General features: G+C 39.5%; 1 protein-coding gene across 1 annotated transcript in view; it reads left to right on the top strand.

Moving 5' to 3' along the window:
• sdha (succinate dehydrogenase complex, subunit A, flavoprotein (Fp)) overlaps positions 1-20,049 on the top strand; it is a 38,530-nt gene that overhangs the window by 3,912 nt on the left and 14,569 nt on the right. The window contains exons 2-11 of the mRNA XM_028817227.2: positions 1,423-1,509; positions 2,211-2,372; positions 5,292-5,435; positions 5,719-5,883; positions 7,144-7,292; positions 7,722-7,846; positions 11,995-12,163; positions 12,601-12,796; positions 12,888-13,059; positions 17,592-17,710. Of these exons, the coding sequence (XP_028673060.1) occupies positions 1,423-1,509; positions 2,211-2,372; positions 5,292-5,435; positions 5,719-5,883; positions 7,144-7,292; positions 7,722-7,846; positions 11,995-12,163; positions 12,601-12,796; positions 12,888-13,059; positions 17,592-17,710 (1,488 nt within the window). The remainder of the gene's footprint in view (positions 1-1,422; positions 1,510-2,210; positions 2,373-5,291; positions 5,436-5,718; positions 5,884-7,143; positions 7,293-7,721; positions 7,847-11,994; positions 12,164-12,600; positions 12,797-12,887; positions 13,060-17,591; positions 17,711-20,049) is intronic.

Below are 20,049 nucleotides of genomic sequence, written 5' to 3'. Positions count from 1 at the left end.
GGCAGGGTGATGAGAAAGAAGCCCTTTCTGCACTCACACCACAAACACAGTCGCTTGTTGTATGCAAATGCTCATTTAGACAAGCCAGATTCAATTTGGAACAAAGTGTTTTGGACTGATGAGACAAAAATTGAGTTATTTGGTGAGAACAAAAAGCTCTTTGCATGGCGGAAGAAGAACACCGCATTCCAAGAAAAACACCTGCTACCTACTGTCAAATTTGGTGGAGGTTCCATCATGCTGTGTGGCTAGTTCAGGGACTAAGACCCTTGTTAAAGTCGAGGGTCTGATGAATTCAACCCAATATCAACATATTCTTCAGGATAATGTTCAAGCATCAGTCACAAAGTTGTAGTTACGCAGGGGTTGGACATTCCAACAAGATAATGACCCAAAACATAGTTGGAAATCTGCAAAGGCATTCATGCAGAGGGAGAAGTACAACGTTCTGCAATGGCCGTCACAGTCCCCTGACTTGAATATCATCGAAAATCTAGGGGATGATTTGAAGCAGGCTGTCCATGCTCGGCAGACATCAAATTTAACTGAACTGGAGAGATGTTTTATGGAAGAATGGTCAGAAATACCTCCATCCAGAATCCAGACACTCATCAAAGGCTATAGGAGGACAGCGTCTAGAGGCTGTTAGATTTACAAAAGGAGGCTCAGCTAAGTATTAATGTCATATCTCTGTTGGGGTGCCCAAATGTATGCACCTGTCTAATTTTGTTATGATGCATATTGCATATTTTCTGTTGATCCAATAAACTTAATGTCACTGCTGACATACTACTGTCTCCATAAGGCATGTCAGATATTAAAAGGAAGTTACTACTTTGAAAGCTCAGCCAATAATAAACAAAAATCCAAAGAATTAAGAGGGGTTCCCAAACTTTTTCACATGACTGTATTGCATTTGTCATTTGGTTTGCAGTGAGTTATTGCTTTTGTGTCACTTGTTTAGTAAGTAGGTTTTGATGTAAGTGGGACCACTGCTTCTGATTGCAAGTATATTTTTTACAGAATGAATTGTCTTTAAATGACACATTTTTTAATTCAAAAATAATCTGTCCTGGTTAAAATGGAGTTCATTCGGATTCATGTAACAACCAACTATATTTAAAGGAGTTGAGTTGTAGAATATTTTTGTTCAAGATCTTTAATATGCACCCAGAAGCATTCCAAAAATTATTTGATATTCTGTCAGATCGGAGTTTTAAAAAAATATAATTTGCTAGCCCCCTGCAACAGTTAGAAACTTAGCTTTGGTAAAAGACGGTCAAAACATCAATAATTTTGGTGCAAATCAGTTATTAAAAGGTTTTTAAATTTTTTTTTTTGCTTGTCCTTTAATTCTCATATAACACTAAAAACAATTTTTTGTTCTAGTATTACATTTTTTCCTTCTATTTATTCTCACAGATTCCGGCAGCCTGCCAAGGAGGCTCTCGACAGCTTCACTTTACTATTAGTGGAAAGAAGGAGAAGTCAGCCAGTGTATCAAATTCAGTAAGTGAATCAGTTGTAAGCAAAATTTGAATGTGAATTATTTAAGGAGCAAATAGGAAAAAAGACTGTGCATAATAGAAGCCTGCTGAATTGTGTTTTATTATAAGTATATATACTGTTTGAGGTTCTGTATTTGATTACATATTATTTTGTAAATGGGTTAACTGAACATTCTATAGGTTCCTAGAGTATGTAACCTAATGGTAGGTTAAAATTTTACAGCACGATTCTCTATTTCTAAAACTCCTGACAGCAATGTATATGGTGTTGACACTTTCTGAAATTTTCCCTGAACACTCCAGTTGTCTCAGCTTTACATTTGATCATTCATATATATTTAGACAGCAATTGTAAATGTAAATAACCTTCTCTTTTGAAGTGTGATACATAATACAAGAAGACGCCTCAAAACGTCCAATGAAAAGCTTAGGTTAAGCTTTTATTTACTGGCATTAGTCTAATAAACTTACCAAGATACATGCATAAACAACAATGTGTTAGTGTAATAAGATTACCAAGATACATGCATAAACAACAATGTGTTAGTCTAATAAGATTACCAAAATACATGCATAAACAACAACTACAATAATGCAGGTGGTCTCGTGCTAATGTGTGTAGAATTTCTATCTGAAACATTGTGTTATATCTCAAAGCTATTTTTCATTTACTTTTATTGTTATATTGATTGTCTTTTGCAGATTTCTACCCAGTACCCAGTCGTTGACCATGAGTTTGATGCAATTGTTGTGGGGGCTGGTGGTGCCGGCTTAAGAGCAGCCTTTGGCTTGTCCGAGGCCGGTTTCAACACAGCATGTATCACAAAACTGTTTCCCACCAGGTCCCACACAGTGGCTGCACAGGTAAGGCAAAGAAAGGTGGAGAAAAACTTTACCTGAACACAGTTTGAATCACAGTGCTTACATTGTTCTTTTTATTCTTTTAAAGCATTACCAGTCTCACACAGCGTATGGGTCCAAATGTTTGATAACCTGCATTCCTACAATGTACCTTACTCACTGTATATGTGAATGAATGGCCTCCTTCAGTTGAATCACATAATATTCTTTGTGTATTTAGTTATGTTAGTCCAAGACTCTAATAAAATTTAAACTAGGCTTAGCTGCGCCTGTCTTGCCCCTTGTATTGGACAGTTTGTTTTTTTTTTTGACCCTGAATGGTATACAGCTGAGCTATAGCTTTAAGGTTTATGGGGTCATTATTGTCACATGTACAGAGTGGCATTAGAATCCTTATTTATATCCTTCTGTGAATTTCAGTAAGTTTCATTCCCTCTTCTCAAAGAAATCTCACCATGGTGCATTGTTCAACAGTGGTGCAATCCTGCAGCAGCATAGTATCCATCTTCAGTCGACGTTGGCTTCAACTAGATGAATAGCAGAGTGTTGCGCTTTGTGTGTTTGAACTACCCATAAGCCATTGTGAATGTTTTGTACAACTTGTATCTGTTACAGTTACCGCGTCATTTTCAAATTGTCTTTACTTTTTGATTCACCTTCCTATTATGCAGGTAGCTCTGTGCTTTCTACACATTCTTTTTGTGAATTTGTAGTAGCGCAATATATTAATGTTTCTCTGTTATCCATTAACTTCAAATACCCAGTTGATCAATCTGCTTTATTTGCTGCAGGACAGAATGGAACTACATCCTGTTTTGGCAACAACTGATGCGGTTCATTACCAGTACTACGCAAGATTATAAGAAAACAAGTCACTTATGCTACAACTATATTAATTTGTAACCTAACTCCATTCCTTTGAGCTTTGAAAAGAAAAAGATTTCCAGAGGAAATGTATGAAAACCTAGGGAGAGATTGCATAATAGACCCAAAAAGCTTCTCAGTGTGACGATGCGGGTTTGCTCCACACTCCCATCTTCCTTCTGCGAGCTCTTGAACCTGACACCGTCGGTAATGTCACTGATGAGCCTAGGCAGTGAGGCACAACAATGAAGCAAAGGGATGGTGCAAAAAGTGCTAAGTGCTTTTATTAAAAACAGCAAACAAAACAAAGTTTCCAAATTAAATAAAGTGCAGTGTATCAAACGTCTTCATTAAATAAATAATCCATTCAAACGAGTGAAAGGTGGAGGTTAAAATCCAATAGACAAAAATCTTTTAAAAACAACAAGGTTAAAACAATGGCTGGAAGCTGTTCTATTAAAATCAGCCTGGTGCCTTTCTACTGGTGACTCCCCTGCTTCTCCTGTCCAGGCTATGCACCAGGGGAGCCACCCTACCTGCAGCTGACCTTCATACTACCTTCTGATCTGGAGGCTTCCCGATCCCTGACTTCGGTTTGGCTCTCTCCAGACTGAGACTTGGCTTCCCCCAACAGCCAGGACGCTCACGCTGGGGAATCCACCTCCCAAGCCTCCCGACTCCTGCTGTCTTCAGCGGCAAGCCATCGTTCTTCCAGTCATTCCCGCTCCTCACAATGCTCAGCGGGAGCGACCACTACCAACTGCCCTAGATGTCGGTCAAACACCCCGCTAGGGCTCACTGTCCAGCTCGCTCTCTTGCACCGGCTATCCTCTTCCTGCCTTCTTCTCCTACAATATTCGTTTGTCTTTTCTTTCTCTCATTCATCTTCCCTGCTAGCCACCTCGTGCTTCTATTTATCATGGGGACGTGGATCAGCTGTGGCAATCAGAAGCTCCTGGGAATGATTACGGATGGTGATGACTCCTCACCTGTGCACTTAAGTGAGGATCGCCCGCATCATGAATTCCCTCGGGAACCGCTCGGCCACACACACACACTCCGCCCCCTCACTAAGCCGCGATTATTTTAAAAAGTGGCCTTTTTGACGTGAGCTGTGGACCCGCTACACCACACTCAGCAATTAATTATATCAGAGTCCAAGCACCATGAGTCATGTTCAACTACATTTTGCACCACAGGGCTGCATGAAAACACATTTCTTTTTAATGCAATTGTTCTGTGCCTTTAAACATACTATACACAGAACTTGTAAAAAAAAAAAAAAAAAACAAAAGTCTAAGTAATTTTGAATATAAAATTGAGCAGTTATTATTTATTACATGATTTCAAACATTGAAATTAACACCACAAATACAAAGATAAAATAGGAATGGAGAGTGATGTGAGGTGAGGTGTGTCAGTGTTTTCAAAGTCTTATATTATATTTATGTATAATATACAACAACAACATTTATTTATATAGCACATTTTCATACAAAAAGTAGCTCAAAGTGCTTTACATAATGAAGAAAAGAAGAATAAAAGACAAATAAGAAATTAAAATAAGACAACCTTAGTTAACATAAAAAGGAGTAAGGTCCGATGGCCAGGGTGGACAGAAAAAACAAAAAAAAACTCCAGAAGGCTGGAGAAAAAAATAAAATCTGTAGGGGTTCCAGGCCACGAGACCGCCCAGTCCCCTTTGGGCATTCTACCTAACATAAATGAAATAGTCCTCTTTGTAGTTAGGGTTCTCACGGAGTCACTTGATGCTGATGGTTATACAGACTTCTGGCTTTTAATCCATCCATCATTGTGCATTGTATAACTGCATTGTTATCACTCTTTAACTTAATATTGTTCTTTATCAGTATGCTGCTGCTGGAGTATGTGAATTTCCCCTTGGGATTAATAAAGTATCTATCTATCTGTCATATGGTGCCTATCTATCTGTCTATCTGTCTATCTACTGTATATTGACATATGCATTCAGTTACTAATTTCTTCTTGATGAATCAATTTGGCTATAACAGAGTTTTATTACATTTCCTTATACAGGGTGGAATAAATGCTGCTTTGGGAAATATGGAGAATGATGATTGGAGGTGGCACTTTTATGACACAGTTAAAGGTTCAGATTGGTTAGGAGATCAAGATGCAATCCACTACATGACTGAGCAGGCACCTGCTGCTGTTATTGAGGTGAGAAGAAAAAAAAATCTTTCTTTTATAGCGCCTTAGTTTTGGTGGGTTCAATGCAGGCCAAACCCAAAAAAGAGTATCCTGTGTTAGCTCAACCCGGCCGGGATGCTCAAAGAATGAAAGGATAGAGGAAGGCAGTTACTTTGGGCCAGTTATAAGTTATTGCCACACATCAGTGAACAACTATTTTCAAGCCAATGATTCTTGCTAGTTTTTCTCTGCAAACTTATTTGCAATAGCTATTAAAACCACCTGTATGTATGCTGTTTTTATTTCATTTCAGTTAGAGAATTATGGGATGCCCTTTAGCAGAACAGAAGATGGTAAAATCTATCAACGTGCTTTTGGTGGACAGTCTCTCAAGTTTGGAAAAGGAGGTCAGGCACACAGATGCTGCTGCGTGGCTGATCGAACAGGACATTCCTTACTGCACACTCTGTACGGCCGTGTAAGAAACAGTTACCTTTTTTTGTTTATTTATATTTACGTGTTTGTGTGTGTGTGTGTGTTTGGTTTGTATATATATCTTCATAGTATTATCAAAAGGTGTCTGGTATAAGTATTCCAGGTAATGTGTGACATTTGAGGCACTACTGGTTAATGTAAACAGATTTTTACTGGCGTCTTAATATTTTAATAGTGGGATCCATTAACATTTTTAGTTTGTGTAATTTTAATCCATTTGTTTGCTGACAGTCTGCTGTCTTGTATACTTTAAAATAATTATTGTTAAAGAATAGCACTTCACAAAAGCAGACAGTAAAATAGGTATATCTTTAAAAGGAGTCACACATTCATTGTGATTTGCAATTGAGTATTTATCCTCATTTGGAAGCTTAAAATTGTGTATCTGAAACAAGTAAGAATAAAAGAAAGCACTTGAGTCAATCAAGTCTATTCCTAGTGTCCCAGACGGCTGGGGACCCTACCCAGCTGGGACGCCTGGACGGTCCTCGAGATGGACGATACCTCCCCTGGGCCACGAGAGGGCAGCCGCCCGGGTCTGCTTGTGGACCACTGGAACGGAGCTGGGTCGCTCACCCTTACAGGAGGACATGGCCTCCGCCAGGGGGCGCCCGGACGGTTATGAAATCCTGGATGGCAGCACTTCCGCCACACCAGGAAGTGCTGCCAGAAGAAATCCCAGGGTCACCTGGAGTGCTTCCAGGTGCTCCCCTGACACTTCCGTCACACCAGGAAGTGTCGTCAGGTGGAGCACCTGGAGCTCATCCGGGTCATTATAAAAGGGGCCGCCTCCCTCCAGTAGAGGAGCTGGAGTTGGGAGGAAGGAGACGGAGCTTGTGAGGAGGGGAGTGGAGGTCAGAAGAAGAGAAAGAGAGAAAGGAAGAGAATTGTTGGAGGAAGGCATTGTGGTGCTGTACAGAAATAAAGAAGTGTGTTTTGGACATTCTGGTGTCTGTCCGTGTCCGGGGGTATGCATGCCACACTGTTTTTAAAACATACAGATCTTCTTTAATAACTTCAGATGAACACTGGACTTTTGGATTTCTTTTGAAAATGGAGAAAACCCAATGATTTTTAGTCTGGCAGAAGACAGGTGTAGCCATATATTTGTGTGTGTGTTGGGGGGGGGGGGGGGGAAATGGTTTTGGGTGAGCACACTAGTAGGTGCTATATCAGGCAAGATTGACACTTCACTTAGTGTAGAGCAAAGAAATTACAACAAGCTTCTCTTCCTCCCTCTCAGTCTTTAAGGTATGATACCAGCTACTTTGTTGAATATTTTGCTCTGGATCTTCTAATGGAAAATGGTGAATGTAAAGGAGTTATTGCACTTTGCATGGAAGATGGATCCATCCACCGTTTTAGAGCCAAAAGCACTGTTATTGCCACAGGGTAAGCATGTTTTATAAATTATTTTGTCAGGTAGTTATTCAGAATTAATCGATAAGATATTGTGAATAATTTTTGTAACTTGGCTTCATATTGATATTAACAATTTTAGAATTAACAGTACTGTAATTACATTGTAAACATGGTAAAAAAAAAATTACACTTTCCAGGATTACTTTCAGATATTGGGTATAAATTAGCACAGTAGGAGATTCTGCTCTTTAATTATTGTGTGCTTTTTGTTTATTGGAAATACATTTTCAGGAACATGCTTAAAAATTAATGAAATACAAGTCAATACAATCATTCTAATCATTCTCTACATGCTGGCCTACGCATGCATATGTCAATAAAAGTTTAGATTGCTAGACAGCAGTGTTACCAGTCATCACATCATAATGTATTCAATTGTTGCAATCTATTTCCTTGCAGTGGCTATGGTCGCACATACTTCAGCTGTACATCAGCCCACACCATAACTGGGGATGGTGCAGCAATGGTTACAAGAGCTGGCCTACCCCTTCAAGATCTGGAGTTTATACAGTTCCATCCCACAGGTGCTAAGACATTGAGAACATTATTTTTCACCTGCTTTACTACTAACTATTGTCTTCCAAGATTTCTGTCCACGAGTTACAAATTATGCAGTATAGATGTGAATTGCTTCAGTTAATTCAGTTTTAAGTTACAGCAATGCTTTAGTGCTTAGATGTGTTTATCAAAGCACATTTTTATATTGTTCACCAGAAAATGTGCACTACCTTAAAGTGCTTTGCAGCACAATGTTAGAAGTACTAGGATGTTGTACCGTGTTGGCCATTATGAATGTAGTGAGAAGTCAAGGAAAATGACACCTTTCATTGGCTAACTAAAAAGATTACAATATGCAAGCTTCCAAGGCAACTCAAGCCCATCTTACCTGAAGAAAGGGGCCTGAGTTGCCTCAAAAGCCTGCATATTGTAATCTCTTTAGTTAGCCAACAAAAGGTGTCATTTTCCTTGACTTCTCACTACAGCACAATGCATGTAAACAATGACAATGTTTGACCTGTGACTTTCTAGATGGGGTCTTTTTTGTTTGGTTAAATGTTGAGTGGCAATATTAATAGGTTTGGAACACTCCTTACAGTAATGTTTATCTTTAGCTGTTGCTAACATAAAGATGGAGTGCTTGGGTAATTCCAGGCAACATTTAAGGAAAACAACAAGAATGACAATAAATATTTCATAATTAAAAAATGCACCTCATTTAATTAAATTAACTTTTTAGTATTACACCTCAGCTATGAGCTGTAAAATATTTTGAATCATTTATTTTTAAGATCTTAGATTTTGTAGTTTGATGAAATTATGCTCCTTGGAAATCTGTAAGTTGAGTTCACATAGTTAATGTGGCCCACTGCATTGCATGTAAAATATTTTTTGTGCCTTGCCAGCTTGGACATGCACAGAGTTACTATTTATTTTTTTTAAAAGGTATACACTTTACTATTGTGGTGAGTCTCCTTTACCCATCAGAACGGAATTAATTTGTCTGGACATGAATTCTACATGATACTGGATGTGTTGTTTAGGAATGCTCTCACATGCACAAATGATTCTGTTGGGCATGTGTGGCAAATTAGACAGCTTCACAGTCTTGCTCTCATCTTCTGTGGAAGAAAATTATGAATACAGACACACACACACCCCCAACAAGCCCCCCCCCCCCCATTTGAATGCCCCGATTTAAGCAATAAAACACAGGCAAGAGAAAGTGTCAATCGTTATTCTTTATCTAATACTTGTAGGAAGAGGCAAAAAGCATCCTATCAGTGTTTTTGCAAAGGAAAAAGTATCCTCTGCGCTATATTTATACAATCCATTGATTAGTTCACCATTCGTTAAAAGGAATTCATTACTAATTCGGAAAACTTTTAACATGATTGGTTATACCTAATTGCTAACAGGACATGGCAGATTTTGATACCTTAGATCAGTGGTTCCCAAAGTAGGGGTCGTGAGACATTGGGGGGGGGGGGGGGGGGTCGCGAGATGATTTCCAAGAAATCAAATACTTTTTTAAAACTTTTTAGAAATTAATTAATTTAATTTTTTAGAAATAACATTTTATCCATAACTAACAAAAGATAAAAACTAGTAGTTAATAGTTACATTTAAAAAAAACATGCAAATTAAAAAGCCATCAGCCTTTCAAATTTCTTTCCGTTCGATCGCGACCCCTGAGGTGATTACGACAGTTTAACGACACATCAATGGCGTCAGTTGCAGCAGATCAATTTACAGCACCATGTTAAACATTCCGACATGTGCACGTAACGTGTAGGTAATTTTCATCGCTTTATGCTTAGGATATTATTTTTGTTGAAATGAAACGTTGGTTAATATCGACCAATGACAACGCAGATAGGCCAGCGGAGGAAAGCGGAGAAGCACCACCGTCAGAAAGCCCATCGTCCTCAGGTACGGAAAGACACCGGAGTGTGCATAAAGAGGACATCCATAAACAGTCGGCTCAGCCTTACTCCAAGAGTCGAAATTATCGAGAGGAATTTATCCAGTATGGATTCACATGCATCATCGTCAATAACGTACAGCAAAAATAAATACAGGTCACGACTGAACTTGGAGGATGATCTCCGAGTCGCGGTCTCCAAAATTAACCCAAGAATGGACTTGCTATGCTCCAAGCATTGTGCCCACCCATCTCATTAGGTGAGGTGTTTTGTTGAAATTAAACGAATGAGTAAATAACAATTTTTTAAAAAGTTATATGGTTGTTAGAGCGTTATGTTCTTTTTTTGTTGTCTTGCTCTTGTTTGGATAGGATATTTTGTTGAAATTAAACAAATGAGTAAATTACTATTAAAAAAAATTATATGGTTGTTAGACCATTGTGTTCTTTCGTGTTGTCATGCTCATGTTTGGATAGGCCTATTGGCGCATGTGCACCGTTGCGCGCAACATTTGTATATTTTAACCACTTCCGAGGATAGTGGGGGTCACGAGTCACTGGCACGGTTATTTTGGGGGTCGTGAGCTGAAAAGTTTGGGAACCCCTGCCTTAGATGACCACAATTTGATTGATAGTCCTGTTTGTTTAGGATGTACATGACTTTTTGAATGTATATTTTTCATTTTTATTTTGAGGAGCTGTGTGAATTTCAAGAAGAGAAAAGAACAATGGCCTAGATATATTATGATCCAGCTGGGTACAAAACAGGAAAAAGTATTATAGAAGAAATTTAGCACTTCTCTTAAGGGGTTATATAAAAAACAAGAAATATATTTTATCATAGTGAATAATAAAATAACAGCGTCAGCTTTTAAGCATATGCTCAGAAGGATATGAGACTCGGACACATGCCAGGTGCACATTGGACCAGGGCTCAAATTTAACTCTTACAGTTCTCTGCACCATTTGGTAACAATGCATGTTTTGTGGTATGCATTATCACACTGGAAATGTCCAAATTAAATAAACTGTAACCATGATGAGATAAACTTGATCAGCAGCAATGTTCTGGTATGCCTTTTTTTGTTCATAAGTTTTTAGGGGGTATCTGGCACTGTAATATACACCTGGAAAACACTCCCCACACTGTCCCATTGCCGCCATCAGTCTATGCAAATACAGACACCAAACAGGATGGCTTATTAAATTCATGCTGCTTGTGCCAAATTCTTATCCTTCCATCAGTGTAATGGAAAAGGAATCTTGATTTGTCCAACTAAGCAACATTTTTCCAGTCCTCGGTGGTCCAGTTTCAATGCATCTGTGCCCACGGAAGTAGTGGTTCCTTGTTTTCACTCCATAGATGTCTGCATTAAACATGGTCTTAAGCTGTTGTAGGCCATTCAAGACAAATGCAATAAGCAGTGTGTTCTGAGATGACATTTTGCACAACAGTATGGAACCCAGGTGTGATTTGCCGAGTTGAGGCCTTTGTTGGTTTATACAATTCTCAGTGTCCTCCTTTGACCTCACTTATCTGCAAATTGTTTTCATCCACAAGATTGCCTACCACTGGAAGTTTCTTAACTTTTAGACCATTCTCTGTAGACCTTTGAAGTGGTCGTTAGTGAAAAGTTTACAATCTCAGCTGTTGGGAGTTTCTAAACGGAAACATCCAGCACCTACGTTCATGCCATGTTCAAAGTCATTAAGATCAGCAATTTTGCCCTTTCCAGTGTTGAAATTATGGTCTGCTTGAGTAAACCACACACCACTTATCATGTTTTGTATGATGTGCTGAAATGTAGAATTTATGTGAAGGGATGGTGTATCTAATAAGCTGGCACTTCATTCTATGCCTTTTAAAATTCAGTTTATTTTATTCTCTCAAATGGGTTGCTGTGCACATTTGCAAAGATGTTTGAAAGAACATAATAAACATTATATTTATACAGGTATACACAACTTGAGACTGTTAACCATTTAATTACCATATTTATATATTAATGTTTAAATTGCGAACAGTGTACTTTTACATTGTAAAGAATTGTATTTGCTTTTTTAAAGGTACTTCTCAACTAATGCAAACTAATTCTTGCCATATAGTATGGTTTTAAATCATTTGCTTAGCAGAAGGTGTAGCATGTAATAATATAAGTTAAATGCTAGTTTTGTAATAAATGTTCTAGAGAAATCCTACTTTCACTGTTTTAATTTTTTAAAGTATTCTTTCTTTAAAATGCATTTCAGGGATCTATGGTGCAGGCTGTTTAATTACAGAAGGCTGCCGTGGTGAAGGAGGCATTCTTATTAACAGTGAAGGAGAGCGATTTATGGAGCGATATGCACCAGTGGCAAAAGATTTAGCCTCCAGAGATATTGTATCTCGTTCAATGACTATTGAGCTTCGAGAAGGAAGGTGTTTCTATTTTTCATTTTTTTAACCTTGCCCAATATTTAATATTTTAGTTGTTTTCCTTTAACCACATGGCTAATTAATTCTAATGTTAAACTCTGTGCTGTGTGACACACTTTTTGCACAGTGCCTTATGAAAGATGCACTTCATTGTACTTATTCTGTCAGATTTTTGAGGGCTTAAATTAAATTCGTAATAGTCTATTTCAATTCTCCCCATAACATTTTTCACACTTTAAACTTAAAATGTAATTCATTTCAGCAGTGTTGGGCACTAAACACTCTCTGGCAGCAGCGACAAACCCTGACTGGTGCAGCATTCCATGTTGGATCACTGTACAGGGCATGCCTTACAAAACTGAGTTCTTTATGAAAATATTTTTTTAGAAAGAATGCTTTTTTTGTATCTGTGTATTCTAGACTCTCTTTGCTAATTACAGAGGCTGTGGACCTGAAAAGGATCATGTACATCTGCAGTTACATCACCTCCCACCACAACAGCTTGCAACACAACTACCAGGCATCTCTGAGACAGCCATGATATTTGCTGGTGTTGATGTGACAAAGGAACCCATCCCTGTGCTCCCAACAGTTCATTACAATATGGGTGGCATTCCAACAAATTTTAAAGGACAGGTGGGTTTCTGTTTGCTACATTATGTACTGAAGAAATTTCACCCAGTTTATTTATGCTTCTTTGATATTACAAATCTGTTTGCAAATCTAGGCAATCACTCATGTAAATGGTCAAGACAAAGTTGTCCCTGGTCTTTATTCTTGTGGTGAAGCAGCCTGTGCTTCTGTTCATGGAGCCAACCGCCTTGGTGCAAACTCGCTTCTTGATCTGGTTGTGTTTGGTCGTGCTTGTGCACTCACAATTGCTGAAACCTGCAAACCTGGTAAGAAGCTTTTAACAGACCTTTTAGCTAATGTAATTAAACAATTGTTAGACTAACTAAAAAGATTACAATATGCAAGCTTTCGAGGTTTGCATATTGTAATCTTTTTAGTTAGCCAATAAAAGGTGTCATTTTGCTTGGCTTTTCTCTACATTCATAATGGCTAACACGGTACAACACCCTAGTACTACAATTGTTGGAGAAATTTAAAGAGTGATTGTAATATTCTGTGTTTTCCACAAAAATCCGATATAGCAGCAAGGGCATGATTCTTACTGTTTTTCATCTTGGGTCTCTGGCCTCTTCCTATTCTACTAGGATTGCTGTTTCTTAATTATGTGTGTGTGTGTGTGTGTGTGTGGACACGCATGTGCGTACCCCCCTTGCTTTACCCTCCTATTCAATTTAAAGTAGGCTTCTGCCTTGTGCTCATTGCTACTTGACATACGAGCAAAATACGTGGCTGAGACAGCATAGTTAATGGAATATGTGGTATTAAAATTCTGAAAGTCTCCCATTTTGTTTGGACATTTGAATGTGTTTTATATGTTCACACGCATTCTGTTTCTTGTTTATATATTTGCATTTAAATAAAAAATGCCACCTGGTTAGGTAAAGTTGCTCTCTGTTTCTCACATAGCATATTGCTTTCTTTTGTTTTCAGTTCTGTTTTTACTGAGTAGCTTTCAGCTGTTAATAAACTGGCAAAGCCATTTTAAATACTACACCTGAACAACCGCACCAGTGAACTAGTGTCAAGTGTCTTAAGGATACAGCACATCTTTTCCTTTTCTGTGCCTTAAAAATCTTTTTGCTGTTACTTCTTTTTTCACATTGTTTCCTGCGTTCTTGACATTGCACTAAAACACCAATAGTTTCATTTTTTTTTTTTTAGAAATAATTATACAACAATATTGTTCTTGTAGGTTTCTGTTTGTATAATTATGAATGAATTTCTTTATCTACCCGTTCAGAACTAAAAATCAGTAGATGTCGAAAATATTGCTCTAATGGATCATGATTGGTATCCATGGGTTTTCTTATTAAGGGTCTGTTTTGCATAAATTGGCAATTTCTAAGACATCTAATAAATAAGCAAGAAAGTTTGTCTGTCCTGATATTCATCACAACGCAATCACCAAGTGAGAGGAAGAGTAAATATTCAAAAGCTACAGTTTTGGTGATTAACAAAAAAAAATTTAAATGTGTGAACATGACTCAAAAAATTAAGGAAAACCCTAAAACAGTAAATTCTAATTTAATTTGGAGAAAAAAAAATAAAATGTCAAGGTAGTGAGAAATGTGGCAACACTGTCACGTCATTCACGCGTGATCAAGGCTACTATTCTAATTGGAATCAAGGGAGAGGATGTTTTCATTCCACGTATACCTATAATTTCCAATGAACTCCCTTTTGAAGTCAAATGACTTGCGTTTCCAGTATGTCTTGTATTTGCAATGTCCATAAATAAATCACAAAGGTAACCACTTAAAGTTACTGGAGTTTACCTCAAAGGACTGTGCTGTTCACAGAGCCAGCATTATGGCACCTATTCTAAAGTAGGATCAGGAAACAATTTATATGTTCTTGCTCTTAATGGCGAATACAAAAAACCTGCATCATAAACCACTCTTAATCCATTATTCATCAATAATGACAGTTTGACTTTTTTGAACAATTTTCAAATAATAAATTAATTGCCAGATAATAGATGGAAACTGTTTTCACTTCTTTCCACCTCAAGCAACAGCCGGGCATCCTTTGCTAGTGTTTAAATAGATGGCTGCTGTTATCATTGCATCAAGCAAGTTGAAGAGCAAAATTTCGAACAATCCAAACTTGTAACTAATACATTAGAATACCAGGCCTACTTATCTAATTATCCATATTACTAACCGAGAATGCTAAACCGGATGATGGACGCAGGCACATCCGGCAATGGGCCGTAGCTGCAAAAAGACGTACTGCGCAGGCGCAAAAAGAGTCCGCGAGGGTCGGCTGAGGAGCCGAGAAAGGCGGATAGAAGAGGGCGAGAGAGGCGGATGAGGGGCCGCGAGAGGCGGACAAGACCACAGAAAAAAGGAGTGAGCACAGAAAAAATTGAGAAATGAGGCGCAAACAGCACCGAAAAAAGGAAACGGCACATAAAAAAGTATTCAAACGCAAGCAAAGCACGAAACACATTGCACACGAAACTAGACCCAAAAAAAAAAGAGGCTCGCGCACAACAGCAAGGCACCCCCCCCCTACAGGCACCGGACGGGACACACACCAAGAGGGGGATTCAACAAGCCCATGGAACACAAAAAAAAGAACACAAAACCACCCCACAGACCCTACAAGCAAGGGACGGGACACACACAAAGAGGGGGATTCAACAAGACACAGGAACACAAAAAGAAAGAAGACGCTCGCGCGACAACAATCCTCAACACCCCCCCACCCCCCCACACACACACATCCATAAGAAGTGACACCCAAAGCCACATATTCTAAAGTGAACATCAACACCTTCACACTAGACAGCATAGGTGTCAGCATTGGTGGATCTCCTTACAATAAAGCACTATTAACCGTTCAACTGCAGAAAAAGAAACATATTAACAGTGACTGCGATCCTTCTTATTACTTATCCATATTTCGCATGCTGAGAAAGAAACAAGTCATGAATACACGGTCACGGGTACAAAACGAAAAGGAAAGGATAACAGGAACAAACACACGAAAACGAAAGAAACAACAAAATAGACGGCTATGCAGCATAGGTGGATCTCATTACAATAAGGCACTATTAACCGTTCAACCGCAGAAAAGGCTCCGTATTAACAGTGAGTGCAATTCTCCTTATTACTTATCCATATTTCTAAAAGAAAAAATGTCTCGACTCCAAAAACGCAAAGCTCAACTAAAGCTTCTAACTAACGATGTACCTAAAAGTAAAAACTTTATGAACTGCGTTAGATCCTACAATAGTTCATTTGCTTTTAGTAAATATCAGGCCACCAAAAGGCAATGGCCCATACTGCTTTCGCATATGTGCACAAATACTGCATCGCATTGGAACAGTGCACCCTGAAACAAATCAACAACGCAAATATGCACAAATCTACATCCTAGATCCACATGACGCAAACTATCAATCAAAGTGCTGCATCGCAACAGGCACGGATTCAAAACGAAACACCTCCCGTCTCAGACATACGTTAATGGCAGCGAAGGCTACAACAGGCTTCTCACACAGCACAGGCAAATCGATTACAGCTCCAAAACAACACGTCCCAAATACTACACATGCAACAACGCGCCTCTCAAACGGCACAAGAAAAACATACACCAGTAAAATTCATTCGGATTAATGAATGTCATTTGCAATCATTGTCATTCAGTTCACTTCCCTGAAGAAACAACTGGAAATACAAGTTATACATTTACACGTTGTTGTCAAAAGGGTCAAATTAGACTGCCTCCTTTACATTCATATACTGAATATCTACAAAAGCTTCTAACTAACGATGTACCTGAAAGTTAAATCTTTATCAACTGCATTAGATCCTACAAATCGGTATCCACTATGAACATTAACGGTGGCACTGCACGTGACATCCGTCTTGAAAAAATGTTGTTTATTGATGAATGTTCAATGGCATGAAGTCACTTACTCAACACCATTCATAAACTTCTACAAACGTTTATGAATAATAATATTCGATTTGAAGGAAAGGTACTTTTATGAGGAGGAGATTTTAGACAGTGCTTAGCTATTCTTCCAGATGCCATGCACTCAGCTATTGTTCAGTGCACCTTAAAATACGCAGACAATTGGCATTGCTTTCAAAAGATACAGTTAGTAAAAAAGATACGATGTCCAGAACCAGATCATAACAATTGCTTATTACAACTGAGAGATGGTGCACTCACCAATACAGATGGACTTCAGCCACAGATTATTACAATTCCTCAAGCCTTTATCTGCGACGACTTAGTTACAGAGACATTTCGAACAGCAATCTCATTAGACCAAATGCCCCTTTTAACACAACGCACTATATTATGTCCAAAAAATATTAATATGGAAAACATTAATACCCAAGTCATTCCATTACTTCCTGGAGAGACACAACTCTTTCTAAGCTCTGACAGACTTGACTCTGATCACAACAATAACCATCTTAAATGACCTTACAAGTTCTGAGCTGGAATTACCTTTTACACTTAAACGGCGTGTACAAAGAAATTTTCAAATAAACCTTTACACTGTGCCACACACTTTATTGTTTGCTTTCTATTTGCATCATCTACACCGTCACACTATTCTATATCTCATTCATAAATCACGCTCTTTGTCATTCCCAACACCAGGGGTTGGCGAGCGAAGCGAGCAGGGGGCGGAGCCCCCTAGTTATGACAGAAGTTAAAAGGTGATATTTTGTTAATTTGTTTCTGAATATTTAAGTTGTATTTCTTAACCTTGTGTGGCTCTATAAACTACATACTCATTTCTTTGTAATTCTAAACTTTTTTTTTTCTGCAGGTGAGCCCGTTCCTTCTATTAAATCTAATGCTGGGGAGGAATCAGTGGCAAACTTGGATAAATTGAGGTTTGCCAATGGCAGCACAAGAACATCAGAAATTAGACTTCAGATGCAAAAGGTGAGCTAGTGAAGAATGTTGGCTTACTGATTTGGTTGTTCTTCATTTTTCTGACTTGCATTCTCATTGCAGAATCATTTCAGACCAACATACATAACAAAAAATGTAAGGGTAATCATTAAACTATGCCACAGCAGCACATTGTAGAACTTTAGCGGTTAATTGCTTTACCTGATTTTTCACAATACATGATATGATTTATTGGTGTTGATCATTTAAATTATTACACTGGCCCTTTCAGCATTTACTCAGATTTCATTAATGTCTGAATTATTTCTGACAGTGGTCATTTTTTAATGGGAGACATTTTATAGCGTTTCCAGATTTCTGAAGAGAGAGAACAGTGTATACACTGGTCAACTTTTTTGGTAACTACAGTGTTTCCCCGAAAATAAGACCTACACCAAAAATAAGCCCTAGCATGATTTTTCAGGATGCTCGTAATATAAGCCCTACTCCGAAAATAAATATGTACGATCATGGAGGGTGGGAGCGTCCTGGGAAAGTTTTCATTTAATGAAAGAAATATATTTGTAGTACAGCGGTTTCGTTTTGGAGCCATGACTCGTTTGGTTCTGGTGTTTCAGAAGCGCGTTGTAGGCGCCTTCGTTCATTGTTTTTATCCATGCAGTGTCTTTTTTGTTTTTCTATGGGTGTGTTGTTAGCTAGACGTCGTTTGCTGTTAGGAATTATAATTGAACTGCTGACCGCAGGCACTGTGGAGTAGCTGACTGCTGGCACTGTCAGTAGTCACCACTACCTCAAGTTTAAATACATACACATATACAGATAAACGCCGCATTCACTGTGTTTCCTAGTAGACACGATACGTCAGCCCGCCTATAAGATACCTGAGCTGTTTCTTTTTGGAGCCGTGCCTCCTTTGCTTCTGGTGTTTCAGAAGCGCGTTGTAGGCGCCTTCGTTCATGATTTCTGTTAGTTGAGGTCTTTCTTTTTGGAGCCGTGACTGAGCCTTTGTTTATTGTTTTTATCATTGTGGGCTCGTTTTTGTATTTCCAATCGTTGGGCTCAAGGAGCATTTGTTTATTGTTTTTATCCATCTGGTCTCGTTTTTGTGTTTTCTGTGGCTGTACTGTTAATACTGAATTACTGTAATGTGATTCGAATATGCTGTAGTATATTGTACTCTGGATTGGCAGACCGGGGTGGTGGTCCCCCTCTTTAAGAAGGGGGATCGGAGGGTGTGTTCCAACTACAGAGGGATCACACTCCTCAGCCTCCCTGGAAAAGTCTATTCAGGGGTTCTGGAGAGGAGGGTCCGTCGGATAGTCGAGCCTCGGATTCAGGAGGAACAGTGTGGTTTTCGTCCTGGTCGCGGAACAGTGGACCAGCTCTATACCCTTAGCAGGGTCCTGGAGGGTGCATGGGAGTTTGCCCAACCAGTCTACATGTGTTTTGTGGACTTGGAAAAGGCATTCGACCGTGTCCCTCTGGGAATCCTGTGGGGGGTACTCCGAGAGTATGGGGTACCGAACCCCCTGATAAGGGCTGTTCGGTCCCTGTACGATCGGTGCCAGAGCTTGGTCCGCATTGCCGGCAGTAAATCGAACCCGTTTCCAGTGAGAGTTGGACTCCGCCAGGGCTGCCCTTTGTCACCGATTCTGTTCATAACTTTTATGGACAGAATTTCTAGGTGCAGCCAGGGCGTTGAGGGGGTCCGGTTTGGTGGGCTCAGGATTGGGTCACTGCTTTTTGCAGATGATGTTGTCCTGTTTGCTTCATCAGGCCGTGATCTTCAGCTCTCTCTGGATCAGTTCGCAGCCGAGTGTGAAGCGGCTGGGATGAGAATTAGCACCTCCAAATCCGAGACCATGGTCCTCAGCCGGAAAAAGGTGGAGTGCCCTCTCAGGGTTGGTAGCGAGATCCTGCCCCAAGTGGAGGAGTTCAAGTATCTCGGGGTCTTGTTCACGAGTGAGGGAAGAATGGAGCGTGAGATCGACAGGCGGATCGGTGCGGCATCCGCAGTAATGCGGGCGCTGCATCGGTCTGTCGTGGTGAAAAAGGAGCTGAGCCACAAGGCAAAGCTCTCAATTTACCAGTCGATCTATGTTCCTACCCTCACCTATGGTCATGAGCTATGGGTAGTGACTGAAAGAACGAGATCGCGAATACAAGCGGCTGAAATGAGTTTCCTCCGCAGGGTGTCTGGGCTCTCCCTTAAAGATAGGGTGAGAAGCTCAGTCATCCGGGAGGGGCTCAGAGTAGAGCCGCTGCTCCTCCGCATCAAGAGGAGTCAGATGAGGTGGCTCGGGCATCTGATCAGGATGCCTCCTGGACGCCTCCCTGGTGAGGTGTTCCGGGCACGTCTAACCGGGAGG

Source organism: Erpetoichthys calabaricus, chromosome 13 (assembly GCF_900747795.2).
Source record: "Erpetoichthys calabaricus chromosome 13, fErpCal1.3, whole genome shotgun sequence".
Taxonomy (NCBI): Eukaryota; Metazoa; Chordata; class Cladistia; order Polypteriformes; family Polypteridae; genus Erpetoichthys; species Erpetoichthys calabaricus.
Note: the sequence above shows the minus strand (reverse complement) of the source record. Positions and strands in the feature narration are given on the sequence as shown.